Source organism: Leopardus geoffroyi, chromosome D2, assembly GCF_018350155.1.
Source record: "Leopardus geoffroyi isolate Oge1 chromosome D2, O.geoffroyi_Oge1_pat1.0, whole genome shotgun sequence".
NCBI lineage: Eukaryota > Metazoa > Chordata > Mammalia > Carnivora > Felidae > Leopardus > Leopardus geoffroyi.
Genome location: NC_059334.1, coordinates 82,862,744 through 82,878,814, shown reverse-complemented (window position 1 = coordinate 82,878,814; position 16,071 = coordinate 82,862,744). Strand labels below are relative to the sequence as shown.

Here is a 16,071-nt window from a genome sequence, read left to right as displayed (position 1 = left end):
TCCACTTCAAACATGGTGAAAGGGTTTTCCATGGGAAGAGGGGAAGAAAGGGGTGAGCCTTGGGGATAAAATGTAGGGAGTCTTGTCTTTTTTTAACGTTGGAACAATAGCTGGTAATAGTTTCTTAACTGCCTTCCTAAGCAAAATGAAAACCTATCATCTTCCTCCCCAAGATTATTTGCATACATTATTCCTTCAACCGACTGAGCCCACACACTATGTATGTGCCAGAGACCACACTAGACAGAGCAAAATACAGAAAGAGAGGAGACCGAATTTCTGACGTGCGTGAGCTCACAAATCATAAGACCTCCTAAGGGAAGCAGGGGCCACACCGTGTTGCAGGACAGAGACTGTAGCTCGAAGGAGAGAAGATATCCCTGCAAAGTCTTTTTTCAAGGAAGGAAGGAGATATAAGAGAATCGGGAGCAGGAGGTCCAGGGCCAGTAGTAGTAACGGGCTGATAAACTTCTCCCAGGCAGAGCTCACGAGTGGTCTCCTCTCCGTGGAGTCAACCAACCTGCTTCAAACAAGAGACACCCACCTAAGAGACAGGCAAATATGGGCAAGACTCAGCCCCTAATCTCAGGGAGCACACGGTCCAGCACAGGAAAACGGCAGCCGAGCCAGCGAGTACCACACAGCGTCCCCAGCTGAACAACAGGAGGAACACAGTCACTCAAGTCCAGGGGTGGTGCCGAGACGGGACGGTACCAGGCAGAGCAAAGGAGGTGGGAGGCAGACAGGAGGGAGATTTTGCCCAGGCAGGATGTGCTCGGGTTGAGTCTTCAAGGACGCCCCATGGCCAGTCAGATGGAGGAGGGAGAAGGGGTGCTAGGCAGAGCAGCATGGGGAAAGGTGCCTTCACTGTGCCCTGAGAAGCCATCAGCATCAAGGACGGAACATGCATGCGGAAGAAGCTGGAGTTTCTTCAAGGGTGGGCAGGTGAGAACCACCGTCACCAAGGTTCTGGGATCGGCCCAGTGTCTAAGTAGCTGCCCGAAGATGGACAGGACATTCACTTATGTCAGGTGCATGGTGACCTGCCCCGAGTGCTGCACAAGAGAGTCAAAACCCAGACGTGACCAAATCGCGTCTGCATGGTCAGCATCCACGTGCACAACGGGCATTCTGGAGAAAGCACCAACCGGCGTCCCGCTGCATGGGGGCACAGTCAGCCCTGCGGCCGAAATCTCAGCGCACAAAATAACCATCCCCAGGAAGATGGTAACCACAGCTACGGCGCTCGGCCACGGGGCCAGGGCCAGGCGGCTGGTCGCCTGGGACAACTTGCAAAGGATGTCTGCTGAGTGGAGGCTGGGCGGGACGGCTCAGTGGTCTTCTATGAGACGAGAGCCTTAGCAACGTGACTGCCTTCTCCAGTCTGCCACGGGTTAAACTGTGTCCCTCAAAATAGATGCTGAAGTCCTAACTCTATCCATAAATGTGACCTTATCTGGAAATAAGGTCTTTGCAAATGATCGAGTTAAAATGATCTCATTATACCGGGCCCTGGCGTCCTTATCAAAAGGAGAAGCAGACAGAGACACACACAAGACGCTGCCATGTGAAGACGAAGCAGAAACCAGAGTGTTGCGTCTACAGTCTAAGAACACCAAAGACTATCGGCAAACCACAGAAGCCGGGGAGATGCACGGAATAGCTTCTCCCTCACGGCCCTCAGAGGAACCAGCACAGCCCACATCCTGATCTCGGACTACCAGCCTCCAGCCCTGGGAGAGAACACACCTCTGCTGTCTGTTTAAGCCACCCGGTGTGTGGTACTTTGCTAGAAAGGCCCCAGGAAACTCCCACTGTCTCACAAGGCCTTCGACGGACACATGCTGATGGCCCAGAAAGGAATTCATGTGTATTTGGGGAGAAAATATATTACTACCCCTGTAAAAATTTGAATATATTCAGTTCCAGATAGTGGTTTAAACAAAAGAATAATTTCCTAATCTTTGTACACAGCCTGCAACCTCCCTGGAGTGCAGCATCCAGCCCCCAAGAGCCACATGGAAATGAGCAGGTGGCAGGACCGTTCACCGGAGAATCAATTAATAAACACGGGACCGTGGCTCGCCTCTCCAGTCTGGTTGAGCCTGGGCACTGCTTACAGGCAGGGGCATGCCTTCAATGAACCCTCCAAGTTCCTTCCGCCTGCACAGTGACCTGTAAACTGCTTTTTCTTCGCTCTAAGCTCCAGGCCCTCATGAGCCCGAGAGAGAGAAATTAACCGCAACTTAAAGTAAATTTGTTCTTTGAACCTTACTATAAAGAGTGATCATCTAGAATGTATATTCTCTGCAGAAATCCAAGTCATATCCTGAAAAGGATCACACAGAAAAAGAAAATTAAATTTGACAAACAGAAGTACATTTTCTTAGAGGAAATGTAGGAGGGGAGAGGAGGAAAGAGAAAAAAAATGCCGAACTCAAACACGATCCGTGAAACTTACATAGAACAAATGGGAAGAACAGAAAAACAATTATGCCATTTTTATTTGATGAACAAAGACACCAAGTTTCCCAAAGCCAAAAGTACTTCCCCAGAAGCATTTCTCTGATCAGATTCTGATTGAAACCAAAACGACAGTTGTCACGGGAAAGGAATTTGTTTTGTGTGAAAGGGTCTTTACAAAGATTGGAGCGTTTTACTCAGAATCTGGAAGACTGACTAGCCCAGAAACTGAATGCTCACCGAAGGATCCTTTACCACGATGCCTGCTAGCCAATTTTTTTTTTTTCAAGTCAAATGTACAGCAAGGATCGCTGGCTCGTCATAGGATCCCACTGTTTGAAGAGTCCATTCTTCTTATGAAGCAAAGGACAAGAGGTAGCAGTCTCTGCGTGCCCAGACTGACCGGAAATTGCTATCTCTTTAGGAATGACGTCATCGCCCAGAGTTTATTAACCAGGATTTCAACTTCAACTGAGCGGGGTCAAACACAAAAAACATGTAAGAGCACTTTTGCCTTCAGATCAGTAAACTGTCTGAGATGAGAGGTTTGATCCCTAACCTCTACTTAATTTCTCCCTGCTTCCTCTCCAACACTGGCAATAGATACCGAGAGCAGATACGGCAATCCAACTGTCAGCTATAAAAACTGAAAACAAGCAGAAGGCACCCATCACAACTACTCATTCACTTAAGGACAGGGTCTGTTTTCACAGTTACATCTGCTTCCAGGCAGACGACACTAAAGCTGATTTTTTCTTTCCCCTACCAGGACGATTTTAGGGTTAAAGACGCAAAGGGACTAGAATTCTAAGCCCACGTGAGTCACAAGGGCAAACCAGGGACATGGCCTCGGGGTTATTCCTAGTGGCCTGGGAGGAACACTGCAGCAAGCCACAGCCTGCCTGGCGCACAGAGGCTCACGTCTGCTTCGCTCTTGTGCAAAGTGATTTCCTGAACGGAGTGTGAAGCCCAGTTCACCGATTACGACCGGGTGACTTCAATCTCCTCTCTTACCCCCACCTCCTACTGGAAGGGTTTAGCTAAACCCAACCTAAAAGCAATTTTTCTATTGAAATGATCGATTTTAATCAGTTCTTTTCATTCATCTGCTCTACGGGAGTCGCCCCTTCAAGCAGGAAATAAAGCCACCAATGGTAAAACACAATTTTACAAAAACGTCCAGATCTGAGGAGTTTCAGACGTCCAGGCCATCGTTGCTCCCCTTCTGTGTGACAGTAACCTCAGAACAAGGCGTGGGGGGTGGGGGGGCTTCTAATGATATGCACGACACTAAAGACAAAAACCAACTGTGTGGGGGCGCCTGGGTGGCTCAGTAGGTTGAGCCTCCGACCTCGGCTCAAGTCATGATCTCGCGGTCTGTGAGTTCCAGCCCCGCATCCGGCTCTGTGCTGACAAGAGCTTGGAGCCTGCTTCAGATTCTGTGTCTCCCTCTCTCTCTGCACCTCCCCTGCTCGCACTCTGTCTCTCTCTCTCCTCAAAATAAATAAACATTAAAAAAAAAAAAAAACAACGGTGTGAAAAATCAAAGACATTTAAGAACCACTGTCACAAAAGTACATTTACAGGATTTCTAATCTATTGGGTAATGGTTGCTTCACTGGACCATGTCCCACAGAGCTGTGACAAACTCCAATCACCTCTAAGAAAACAGGGTCAAAGAAAAAAAAAAAACAACAATCTTGGTTCCTTTGAGGGTGTTGTTAACAAATCTAAACGAGAACAGAAGAAGTCTTACCGGATACATCAAATACATCAAAACAATCACTTAAACGCTAAAATATCTTAAATATTTCTTTCCATTATTTTTTCAAGTGGTCAGTTATTCATAGTCAAGATTTATATACATTTGCAAAAAAGGAACCAAAGGGTTCTGTTGTTTTTAATGAAAACAGCTATTTCCCCAGAAAACTTTAGAGTCTAAAATTCAGAATTTTTAGTTTGGGGTTCATTGTAATAAAGTATCATTTAAATAACAAATAGCCTCATGACTACCCTCACCTGAAATGGCATCCATCATGCAAGAAAAGCGATCGTATGAGAAAGACTCGTGTTGACACCTATTTTGGAAACACTGAAAAAGTGTGCTAACTGCCCAAAATGGTAAGAGAAAAGACACCAGAAGCATACGCACCTTCATATGTTTCTAAGATGTGCACAGTGTCTCCTATTTGTAGAGAAAGTTCATCCGCGCCCCTGGCATCGTAGTTATAAAAAGCTGTGAAGAAAAAGGGATAAGAAGATATCAGCAGAGGTAGAAGGGACTTTGCTGCCTTGTTCCTGCTTGTTTTTCATGTTGAAACGCATCCAGTCCGTGCCTGGATCAACCTCCCGGACAGCCTCAAAAGTAGCCTTTTCTTTCAAGAGACAAATATAAAGAGTCGTCAAGTAGAAGAAACCCGTAACCCCACGCAACCGTAAGTGATTTTTCTTAGTGTGGTCCTACAAATCTCTAGTGATCGACGCAGTGTGGCAGTGGCACAAAAACAGACACACAGATCAACAGAACACTGTAGACAGCCCAGAAATACACCCACGCTAACACGGTCAAGAAGGAGGATGTGAAATCTGCCGTTTTGACCACTTGTAAGTTCCAATACAAGGGCGACGGTGACGTCCACGGTGCCGCACAATCATCACCACCAGCAACATACACAACCTCTCCGTCGCTCCAAACACAAACTCCATACCCGGTTAGCGGTACCTCCGCGTTCCCCCTCCCCCGAGCCCCTGAGAACCTGTGGTCCTTCTCCATCCCTCAGAAGCGTGACTACTCCACCTGCCTCATCTACATGGAATCAACCAGGGGCGCCTGGGTGACTCAGTCGGTTGAGCGTCTGACTTCAGCGCCAGTCATGATCTCACGGTTTGTGGGTTCCAGCCCCACATCAGGCTCTGCACTCTCAGCACAGAGCTCGCTTCTGATCCTCTGTCTCCGTCTCTCTCTGCCCCTCCCTCGCTCACGCTCTCTTTCTCGCTCAAAAATAAATAACATTTAAAAATAAATAAATAAATAAATAAATAGAATCAAACAATACTGTCCTTTTTCTATCTGGCTTCTTCAACAGAATGTTTTAAGGCTCATGCATACTATCCCATGTATCAGAACTTTATTCCCTTTTATGGCTGAATGTTTGCAAGAGGAAGAGTATTTTAATTATCATTTTAATTATCACCTGACATACTGTCTATATTTCCACTAATAGATATTTTAATTAAATAATTATTTCCTAACTATGAATCAATTACACATGGACTGAATATTCTTTAGAAACCAAACTGATTTTTTGTTTAATGTTTATTTTTGAGAGACAGAGAGAGAGAGACAGAGAGAGACAGAGCACTAGTGGGGGAGGGGCAGAGAGAGAGGGAGACACAGAATCCAAATCAGGCTCTGGGCTCCGAGCTGTCAGCACAGAGCCCGATGTGGGGCTTGAATCCACCAGCCAAGAGATCATGACTCGAGCTGAAGTCAGATGCCCAACCGACTGAGCCACCCAGGTGTCCCACTAAACTGATTTTTTTAATTATTATATCACCAATGTTGATACTGAGCCAAAAAGTTATGTTACAACTAAACGGGCAAAAATATGTTCAACATTAAGAAGAAATTCTTAAAAGTAGTGATACTCAACAAATCTCTGAAACCATTGTTCATCTGGACATCCAGCAGTTCCTATTTCTCTTAGAGAAGCACCTAAAAAAGTCATACCATTAAATGCAGACCACAATTTTGCTCCAGCATGATGAGGTGAAGGTAACTATCACAGTGGAAAAAGGCTATTAGAAAGTGTTAAAGACACAAAAAGTACAGGTAGCCCACTCTCCAAAAAAAAAAAAAAAGGAAGAAGAAGAAAGAAAGAAAACATATGGAAAGAAGTACAAAGTACCCAGATCTCAAACTATACTACAAAACTGTAGAATCAAAACAGTATGGTTTTGGCACAAAACAGACAAATCGATCAATAGAACAGAATAGATAGCCCCAAAATACACCCATGCTTATACGGTCAATTAAGCAACAACAAAGGAAGCAACAATTTACAACAGGGAAAAGACAGTTTGTTCAACAAATGGCGTTGGGAGAACCTGTCAGCTACGTGCAAAAGAATGAAACTGGACCACTTTCTTACACGTCACACAAAAATAAACTCAAGATGGATTAAGGACCTACATGTGAAATCTGAAACCATAAATCTCCTAGAAGAAAACACAGGCAGTAATTTCTCTGACATCATCCACTGAAATACTTTTCTAGATATGTTTCCTCAGGCAGAGACACAAAAGTGAAAATAAACTATTGAGACTGTAGCAAAATAAAAAGCTTTTGCATAGAGAAGGAAACCATCAACAAAACAAAAGGACAAACTACTGAATAGGAGAAGATATTTGCAAATGATACATCTGATGAGAGGGTAGTATCCAAAATACACAATGAACGTATACAACTCAACACCAACACAAAACAATCCAATTAAAAAATAGGTCGGGCTTTAACAAACGGTGTTGGGAAAACTGGACAGCGACATGCAGAATGAAACTGGACCACTTTCTTATACCATACACACAAAAAAATTCAAAATGGATGAAAAAACCTAAGTGAGACAGGAAACCATCAAAATCCTAAAGGAGAACACAGGCAGCAACCTCTCTGACCTCAGCCACAGCAACTTCTTACTAGACACGTCACCGGAGGCAAGGGAAACAAAAGCAAACATGAACTATCGGGACTTCATCAAGACAAAAGGCTTCTGCACAGCAAAGGAAACAATCAACAAAACTAAAAGGCAGCCTACAGAATGGGAGAAGATATTTGCAAAGGACATTATCTGATAAAGGGTTAGTATCCAAAATACATAAAGAACTTACCAAACTCAACACCCAAAAAACAAATAACCCAGTGAAGAAATGGGCAAAAGACATAAGCAGGCATTTTTCCAAAGAAGATTATCCAGATGGCTAACAGATACATGAAAAAATATGTAACGTCAGTCATCATCAGGGAAATACAAGTCAAAACCACAATGAGATACCACCTCACACCTATCAGACTGACTAAAAGCAATGACACAAGAAACAACAGGTGCTGGCGATGATGCAGAGAAAGGGGAACCCCCATGCACTATTGGTGGGAATGCAAACTGGTGCAGCCACTCTGGAAAACAGTATGGAGCTTCCTCAAAAAACTAAAAAGTAGGGGCGCCTGGGTGGCGCAGTCGGTTAAGCGTCCGACTTCAGCCAGGTCACGATCTCGCGGTCCGGGAGTTCGAGCCCCGCGTCAGGCTCTGGGCTGATGGCTCAGAGCCTGGAGCCTGTTTCCGATTCTGTGTCTCCCTCTCTCTCTGCCCCTCCCCCATTCATGCTCTGTCTCTCTCTGTCCCAAAAATAAATAAACGTTGAAAAAAAAAAAAAAACTAAAAAGTGAACTACCCTACGATCCAGCAATGGCACTAGTAGGTATTTACCCAAAGGATACAAAAATACAGATTCAAAGGGGTACATGCTCCCCAATATTTATAGCAGTATTATCAACAATAGCCAAATTACAGAGACAGCCCAAGTGTCCATCAGCTGATAAATGGATAAAGATGTGGCATATGTATGTGTGCGCACACACACACACACACACACACACACACACACAGGAATATTACTCAGCCATCAAAAATGAACTCTTGCCATTTGCAATGATGTGGATGGAGCTAGAATATAATGTGCTATGAAAAATACGGCAGAGAAAGACAAATAGCATATTTCACTCATATGTGGAACTTAAGAAATAAAACAGATGAACATATGGGAAGGGGGGAAGAAAAGAAAGGGAAACAAACCACAGTGCTTATTTATTTATTTATTTTGGGAGAGAGAGAAAGCAGAGCAGGGGTAGAGAGAGAAGGGGGGAGAGAAAATCCCAAGCAGGCTCCATACTCAACACAGGGCTCAATCTCTCAAACCTTGAGATCGTGATCTGAGCCCAAATCAAGAGTTGGACACCAATGGACTTAGCCACCCAGGCACCCAAGACGCAAGAGACTCTTAACGATAGAGAACAAACTGTGGGTGGAGGGAGGGAGGTAGATGGGGGATGGGCATGAAGGAGGGCACCTGTGATGAGCCCTGGGTGTTGTAAGTTTTGAATCACTACAGTCTACTCCTGAAACCAATATTGCACTGTACGTTCACTAACTAAAATTTAAATTTAAAACAATGGACAGAGAACTTAAATAGACACTTTCCCGAAGAGGACATACAGATGGCCAACAGACACACGAAAAGATGCTCAACATCGCTAATCACCAGGGAAGTGCAGATCAGACCCACAATTAAATAATAATCACCTCACACCTGTCAGAACGGCTAGAATCAAAAAGACGACATAACAAGTGGTCGCGAGGATGTGGAGAAAAAGGAACCCTCATGCACTGTTTATGGGGATGTAAATTACGCAGCCACTGTGGAAAACAGTATGGAGGGTCCTCAAAAAATTTAAAATATAAATATCATATGATCCAGCAATCCCTACTGGACATTTACCCAAAGAAAGTGAAAACACTAATTCCAAAAAATATCTGCACCCCTAGTTTACTGCAGCATTATTTACAATAGCCAAGAAATGGGAGCACATGAGTGGCTCAATCGGTTAAGCATCTGACTCTTGATATCAGCTCAGGTTGTGATCTCGCAGCCATGGGCTCAAGTCCTGAATCGTGCTGTGTGCCAAGCAGCGTGGAGCCTGCTTGGGGTTCTCTCTCTCCCCCTCTCTCTGCCCTTCCCCCACCTCTCAAAATAAATAAATATACATAACAAAAACAATAGCCAAGATTTGGAAGAACCCAAGTGTCCAGTGATAGAGGAACGGATAAAGATGTGAGCACAACGGAACAGTGCTCATCCATAAAAAAGAAGGACACCCAGCCATTTTCAACAACATGGATGGACCCAGAGGGTATTAAGTGAAATAAGAAGGACAAAGACAAATACCGTATCATCTCACTTATATGTTGCATCTAAAAGACAGATGAACAACAACAACAAAAAAAACTAAAAAATAGACAAATACAGAGAACAAACTGGTGGGTGCTGAAGAGGAGTTGGATGCGGGATGTTGAAACAGGTAGAATTAAGAGGTACAAACTTCCAGTCACAGGTAGGAAGGAAGGAAGGAAAAAAGGAAGGACAGTGATACAGTGATGTTCCTCCTTTCCAATGGATCCTACCTAAAAACATAGTAGACTAAATGTAAAACTCATCTTCAAACTCCTGATCAATTTCTCATCCATCCATCCTGAACTCTCTGCCAGACCAGGCTATTCTCCGGTGGAATTTCACTGTGTCCATCTTTAAAATTCTCCTTGATCATATCATGTGCAAACTCTGGCAAGTACGGGAGGCCCTCCACCACCTGACCACGTCGCCTCTCCTTCCTCCAGCCACACACAGTATGGACCCCAGGAGGGGTTCCTATCCCTGCCTCTCCCTGAAAGACAGAAGCCAGCCTGTGCCACACCTGTGTGGACCAACCTACCCTCCCCGCCACCGATGGGGTTTTCCCAGCAGGTGCACCTCTTCCAGAAGGCCAGGCCCAGTATGTTTCTCTCTCAGTCCCCTCTCCGAACGTCCCCATCATGGCATACTTCCTGCTGTCCACTGCATTCCTGAGCTACCTGTAGCTGGCAAGGCCGGCCAGGCCCAGGCGGACTCCCTGGCATTCCCACCCATGGTCCCTGGAGCCAAACGAAATGCACAGGGTAACGCCTCTACCCTTGAAGACCGGGGTGACCTCCAGCAAATGACCTACCTTCTCCATATTCAGCTTTCCCCATAAAATAAGGCTCTAGAAATCCACACCTCATAGGATTACGTGTGTATTTTGGGTCTTAAAGAAAATAATGCCACAGACGGATTTGGTGATTTGAACACCGGGTATCCCTTATCAACAAATGATAAAGGCTCTCGTGGTGGTTGGGAGTGTTTTGTTTTTACTTCAATAAAGACTTCTATCACTACCAGAATCCTTTTTAAAAAGCCAAAGCGAGCAGACTAACACATGATCACAAAAATCCTAAAACATCAAAAACCATATACATGAAGAAAAGTCCATGTCCGTAGGCATTTTCCTGTATTTCCACCAAAATTCATAAAGTTTTAAATGTCCTCAACTGGCATAAACGGTTATTAGTAGTTATTAAGTTTATTTAGCATTTTATGGCGAATCTTAACAAGAAATAACCGCATTAGGTAAAGGGAGCTCGGAGCATATGCCCAGCCTTTCCTGGTTCTGCAGAACCATATTCCTAAGCCTTTAGGGGCCATAAATGCATTTGTCACAGCTCTTAACAGCATCCCTGCCAGCATGTCTATACTGTTGGAAGACATGGAAAAAATAAACACATCAAAAATAATAAAAATAAAATAAAGCGGACACGTCCACTATAAACACATTCAGGCCCGTGTGAATTTATAAGGCACACAGGCAAAACTCTTTAGGCATCTGCCCCTCCATCTCTGAAGCAGGCAGAAATAGCAGTCGTGAGAAAAGAAACTTCAAATTTAACTATGAAAGGGGACTTAAAGACCCCCGATTTTATAGATGAAGGGGAAAAAGGACCTTTGAGCATTCATGCCTGTGGCCCCAAATGACACAGCAGAGCTAAGACCACCACAGTGGCTGCCCAGCCCTCCTGGCCTTTGTTCTTAGTATCACAGCCTAAACAATCCCATATTTAAAGGCAAATTAAAAGACTCAACTATATAAGATTATTGGCCAAGGGAGTGGGAGGGAGGGGGAAGTGTGCTGGATGGAAGGATGCCCCCCACACCCCGCCAAAGACATCAACATCTGAGTTCCTGGAACCTGTAAGGATGTTACCACCTTACGTGGCAAAGGGGTCTTTGCAGGGGCATCAGGGGTGAGGATCTCCACTGGGGATGCTAATCCTGGATTATCCAGGTGGAGCCAATACGATCCGAAGGTTCCACATGAGGCAGGAGGGCCAGACTCAGAGTCAGAAGACAGGACACAGCACAGATCGGAGTCATTCAAGGAAGGAGCCACACACCCTGGAATGCAGGTGACCCCCGTCAGCCAGAAAAGGTAGGGAAGTGGACTCCCCCCTCGACCTTCCAGAAGGAACACAGCCCACACCTCGATTTCAGGACCTCTGGCCTCCAGAGCTGTAACATCGTAAGCAGGTGTTGTCTAAGCTACTGAGTTTGTGCCCATTGGTTACAGCGGCCATAGGAAGCATACAGGGAGGTATACGGACGACAACGCAAAAGGAGTGTTTTGAGGCTATTTATTTACTGCTGAAGGCGCACTGACACAGGCTCCCAACCGCGGGCATCTGAATCTGACCAGTCCGTCCGTGGCCGATGCTCCCCAATTCTTGGGCGATAGGACAATGAAGACAAGGCAATGAATTTTTCGTTAACAAACCCAGAAGTATTCAATATAAGACACTATTCCTAATCTGGTGATCTGACCTTTCAGAGCTGCCCCTCTGTGAGGGGGGCGGAGAACAGCACGAGAAAGAGCAGAAACATCTTCTCCTTTATTAAGCTGATGATGACAGATGACATCTGCAACATGTCTTCACTTGGTAGAAGCACAAAGACGGCAGCCTCTTTGCAAGCTGCCCATTTGTCTTCTTTGTTTTTCTGATCTGTCAGGACCCGGGAATGACTCTGCCAGAGAAAACGGTCAACCCGTGTCCGTTCACATCTTCGGATTCACCTCCGTCTGGCTGGTGGGCTGGATGCCTAATACATTCCTCCTCCCCAAACCTATCTGCCTTTTTTAATCGCCTGGCGAAAGGCGGGTGTCGACGGCTGGGTGCACGTGCGCATTCAGCTGCCCTTCTCAACCCTGGACGGCAGCTTGCCGCGCTGCCCGTGTGAAAAGTGAAATGAGAAGGATGCCGAGATGAACCCAGCATAAAGGTCCTTTCCCGGAATGCTGTTCATTCTTTTCCTGGAAGAGTCGGCAGCGGCCCAGAGTGAGTAGCACGGACCTTCTTTTCCCAGAAGAAAAAATGAACAGGCCGGTCCGTGCCTCACTTAGCTTATATGCATCAGAGACGTGAAACGGCAAAGCCATCCCCTCTGCTCGGTCTCCTGACGACCCTACAAAGGGCTGCCGGAGGATGCAGGGAAAGAACTGTGGCTTCGGATGAGACAAGAGGGCTTCCGCTCGCCCTTCCACTTCCACCATTATTATTAATGTTGGAGGTGCTAAAGATGAAGCCGCTGCTGCTGCTGCTGATGGTGTAATACCGGGATACCTTGGATGATGATAACGGTGACTACGGCAATGGTGGGGGCGGTGGTGGCGATGGTGATGATGGCCGTGGGGACGGTGGTGGTAACGGTGGTGATGGCAGTGGGATGGTGGTGACACTGGTGGCGACAATGGTGATATGGCAGTGGGGCTACTGGCGATGGTTGTGGGGGTGATGGCTGTGGTGGTGGTGACGATGGTCACGGTGGCGGTGGGGACAGCGGTGATGGCAATGGTGGTGACGGTGACCATGCTGCTGATGATACTAGGTGACACTGACTGATCATACTCTGTGGGCTAGACGGTGGACAGAGCTTCACACGTTCAGACTGATTTGACCCTCACAACAGTCCTCTGAGGGTGGATACAGAATTTGTTCCAACTCCTTCCCCAGAGTTTATAGCAGCTTGGAGTCTGCCATGGCTGAGCACCCACTGGAGGGGATGTAAGGCCAAGGCTGGCCTGAACGAAGGGCCTCAGCGCCAACCCCTTCCATAGACCCTTCCTCAAACCTTGGCCAGGGTCCACCACAGCCCTCCCTAGGCCTCAGACCACCCTGCCGGTAGCTCCCCTGCAAAGCCAACAAGCAGCCTGGACTCCCCAGACAGGCAAACACGCCTGTGCATTTCCAAAGTCCACCAATGTCTAAACATCGCGCTGATGGACTTCTCCTTCCTGACAGTGAAGAACTCAAGCTGAGGGAGTTCCAGGAATGCAAGGTTGGTGTAACATCCCAAAACCAATCAAGGTAATTCGCCACATAACAGAGTAAAGGATGAAAAGTCATAAGACCATCCCAATTGGTACAGAAAAAGCATTTGAGGAAACGGAACTCCTATTGAGTGAAAAACAAAAAACGCCACCTTGACTACTCTGACATTAGGGAAGAACCTACAGTAGTCCATCAACCAATTTAACAGATGAAAACACGGAACCCTACGGAGGAGTTGTGACTTGCTCAAGGTGGCGCAAGGAGTTGATGGCAGCTCCCAGGACCCCGTGGCGTCCCTTTCAGACCGTCTCCATCAACCCCCACTGAGTGACCCAAGGCTTCCCCACCTCTCACTGCAGTGAAAACTAGTATTTTTGCTGATCTCCTTGTATAAGCTCTCTCTTTTTCTATCCCCGGTTACCTTCCTGAAATCCTGTTCCAAAAAACTGCACTATTTCCCTGGGCTGTGCAAATAATGGGTAAAGTCTCCAGTACAGCATTCAAAGCCCTTTGGGCTGGGACTTGAACTCATCTTTCCAATCTCATCTCCCCCACACCCCTCCCGTTCTCCCCACTCCCCAGGCCTTCCACGAGGCCTTCTGCCCCTGGAAATGCCTTCCTCCCTCCACTTCCAAAGGTCCCTTGTCTACAAGTCCATTTTTCATATCACACTCTTCTCCAGATCTTCCTGAATTCTGGCTTTCTCTTCTGCTCAAAAAAAGGTATGTGCATATCTGAATTAATTGCTTGCTCCACAACTTTTTCCTATAAACTGAAATCCCATGGCCTTGTAAGAGTGCTTATCTAAGTATCTGTCTCTCCCTTCAGACCAGATTTCCTTGAAGGAAGTAAACATTTATTAATCATTGGATTTCCCACAGTAGTTAATACCATGCCTCACAGGCACTCAATAAAAATTCGCAGAATTAAACCAGATCACCAAGTATTCCTTCTCGTGTGGTCTGCCTCAGAGCAGAAGCAAAATCTGTATCCTATATTCCATCCTCTCCTTCAAAATGACCCTGCCCTCTGCAGAAAACTCTAGGAGCCTGAGACTTATTCAATCAGTAAGAAAGAGAGACACAACATTAGCTTTCCTATCTCTGTTTTGGGTCTCTTCCATCTAATGAGATAACCTGCTGTCAGCACACGGGTTCAAAGCCTCCATAAAGCATCAAAGATGCGGGCTGGACCGCACATTACTTCTTGAAATCTGCTCAGCTCTTCCTATCCCACACGCTGTCCCCTTGAAATATGACTTGAGGATTTCAAGTAGCAATTTAAAAGTTAATTAATTCCTTTAAGAAGTCAATTTGTGGAAATTAATTGCTCTGTTTGTGATCTCATTCCCTTTGTCTTGCCTTCAGTTGGAAAAAAAATGTTCCACGGCATGCATCTTCTCAGGGCTGGGGGAAACACAGACCGTGTCCTTAAGGGGACCGGGGCAAGGGCCCTGTCTGTGTCTGCTACAGGGCTCCGTTCTAAAGGGCCATCAACTGCTGTCGAGTCCATGCCGAACACATACACTCAGTATTGCCCAAGACTCTCAAGGGCTCCTGCTCTGCTCTAGTGCTGAGGGGGTGCTGGGGTTGGAAAGATGCACTAGGCCCCACGCAGCCACAGGGACCAGCCACCCCAGGGCCCAGTCCTCTAAGAAACAACCCTTTCACACACTGGACCCCTTCAGAAAATACAGTGCAGAAAGAATCAGATTATATGTATGTATGTACATATACATATATACATATATATATATGTGTGTGTGTGTGTGTGTGTGTATATATACATATATATATATATATATATATATATATATATATATATATCCTTTGAACTTTACTCTGGACAGAGACCAGTCCCACACCTCCACTCTGTATTGCAGTCGGGGGCTGGGTTTCCTAAATTCTATCTCCAAAAAGAGACTGTCAGTCACACTACCACTAGCTTCTGTGGCCCATAACCCCGTCCTTCTCCTTCTCTGATTTGGAGGCATAACACTCAGTCTCCATCCCAGAGTCCTGAGCCATACTGAATCAGAGCATGGCTTCTGCCAATAGTTTCAATCTTCCCAAGCACCTAAGAGTAACCTGGCACACAGCAGGACCTTTAAAATGGATGGATGAATAGATGGAAGGGAGGGAGGGAGGGAAGAAAGAAGGAAGGGAGGGAGGCAAGGAAAGGGAGAGGACAGGAGAGAAGAAGGAAGGAAAAAAAATTATGATCCTGATTCTCAAGATGCTACCAGAGGGGCACCGGAGTGGCTCAGCTGGTCAGCATCCGACTCTTGATTTCAGCTCATGATCCCAGGTCGTGATCCCAAGATCATGGAATTGAGCCCTGCATTGGGCTCCGCGCTGAACACGCAACCTGCCTAAGATTTTCTCTCTTCTCTTCTCTTCTCTTCTCTTCTCTTCTCTTCTCTCTCTCTCTCCCCCTCTCCCTCTGCCCCTTTCCCCCACTCTCTCTCAAAAAAATAAATAATAAAAAATAACAAAGATGCTACTACAACCGTCTCTAATATTTTTTAAAGATACAGTGAATAAAAACAACAAAATACTTCGGAATCAATTGAACCAAGGAGGCAAAAGACTTGCACACTGAA

General features: G+C 46.0%; 1 protein-coding gene across 5 annotated transcripts in view; it reads right to left on the bottom strand.

Annotated features, from left to right (window-relative positions):
• DOCK1 (dedicator of cytokinesis 1) overlaps positions 1-16,071 on the bottom strand; it is a 531,830-nt gene that overhangs the window by 463,101 nt on the left and 52,658 nt on the right. For all 5 annotated transcript variants that reach the window (XR_006701760.1, XM_045439228.1, XM_045439230.1 and 2 more), the window contains exon 2: positions 4,616-4,699. Coding sequence is in view for 4 of the 5 variants with exons in the window: in XM_045439228.1 (XP_045295184.1) it covers positions 4,616-4,699 (84 nt within the window). In the remaining variant the exon portion in view is untranslated. The remainder of the gene's footprint in view (positions 1-4,615; positions 4,700-16,071) is intronic.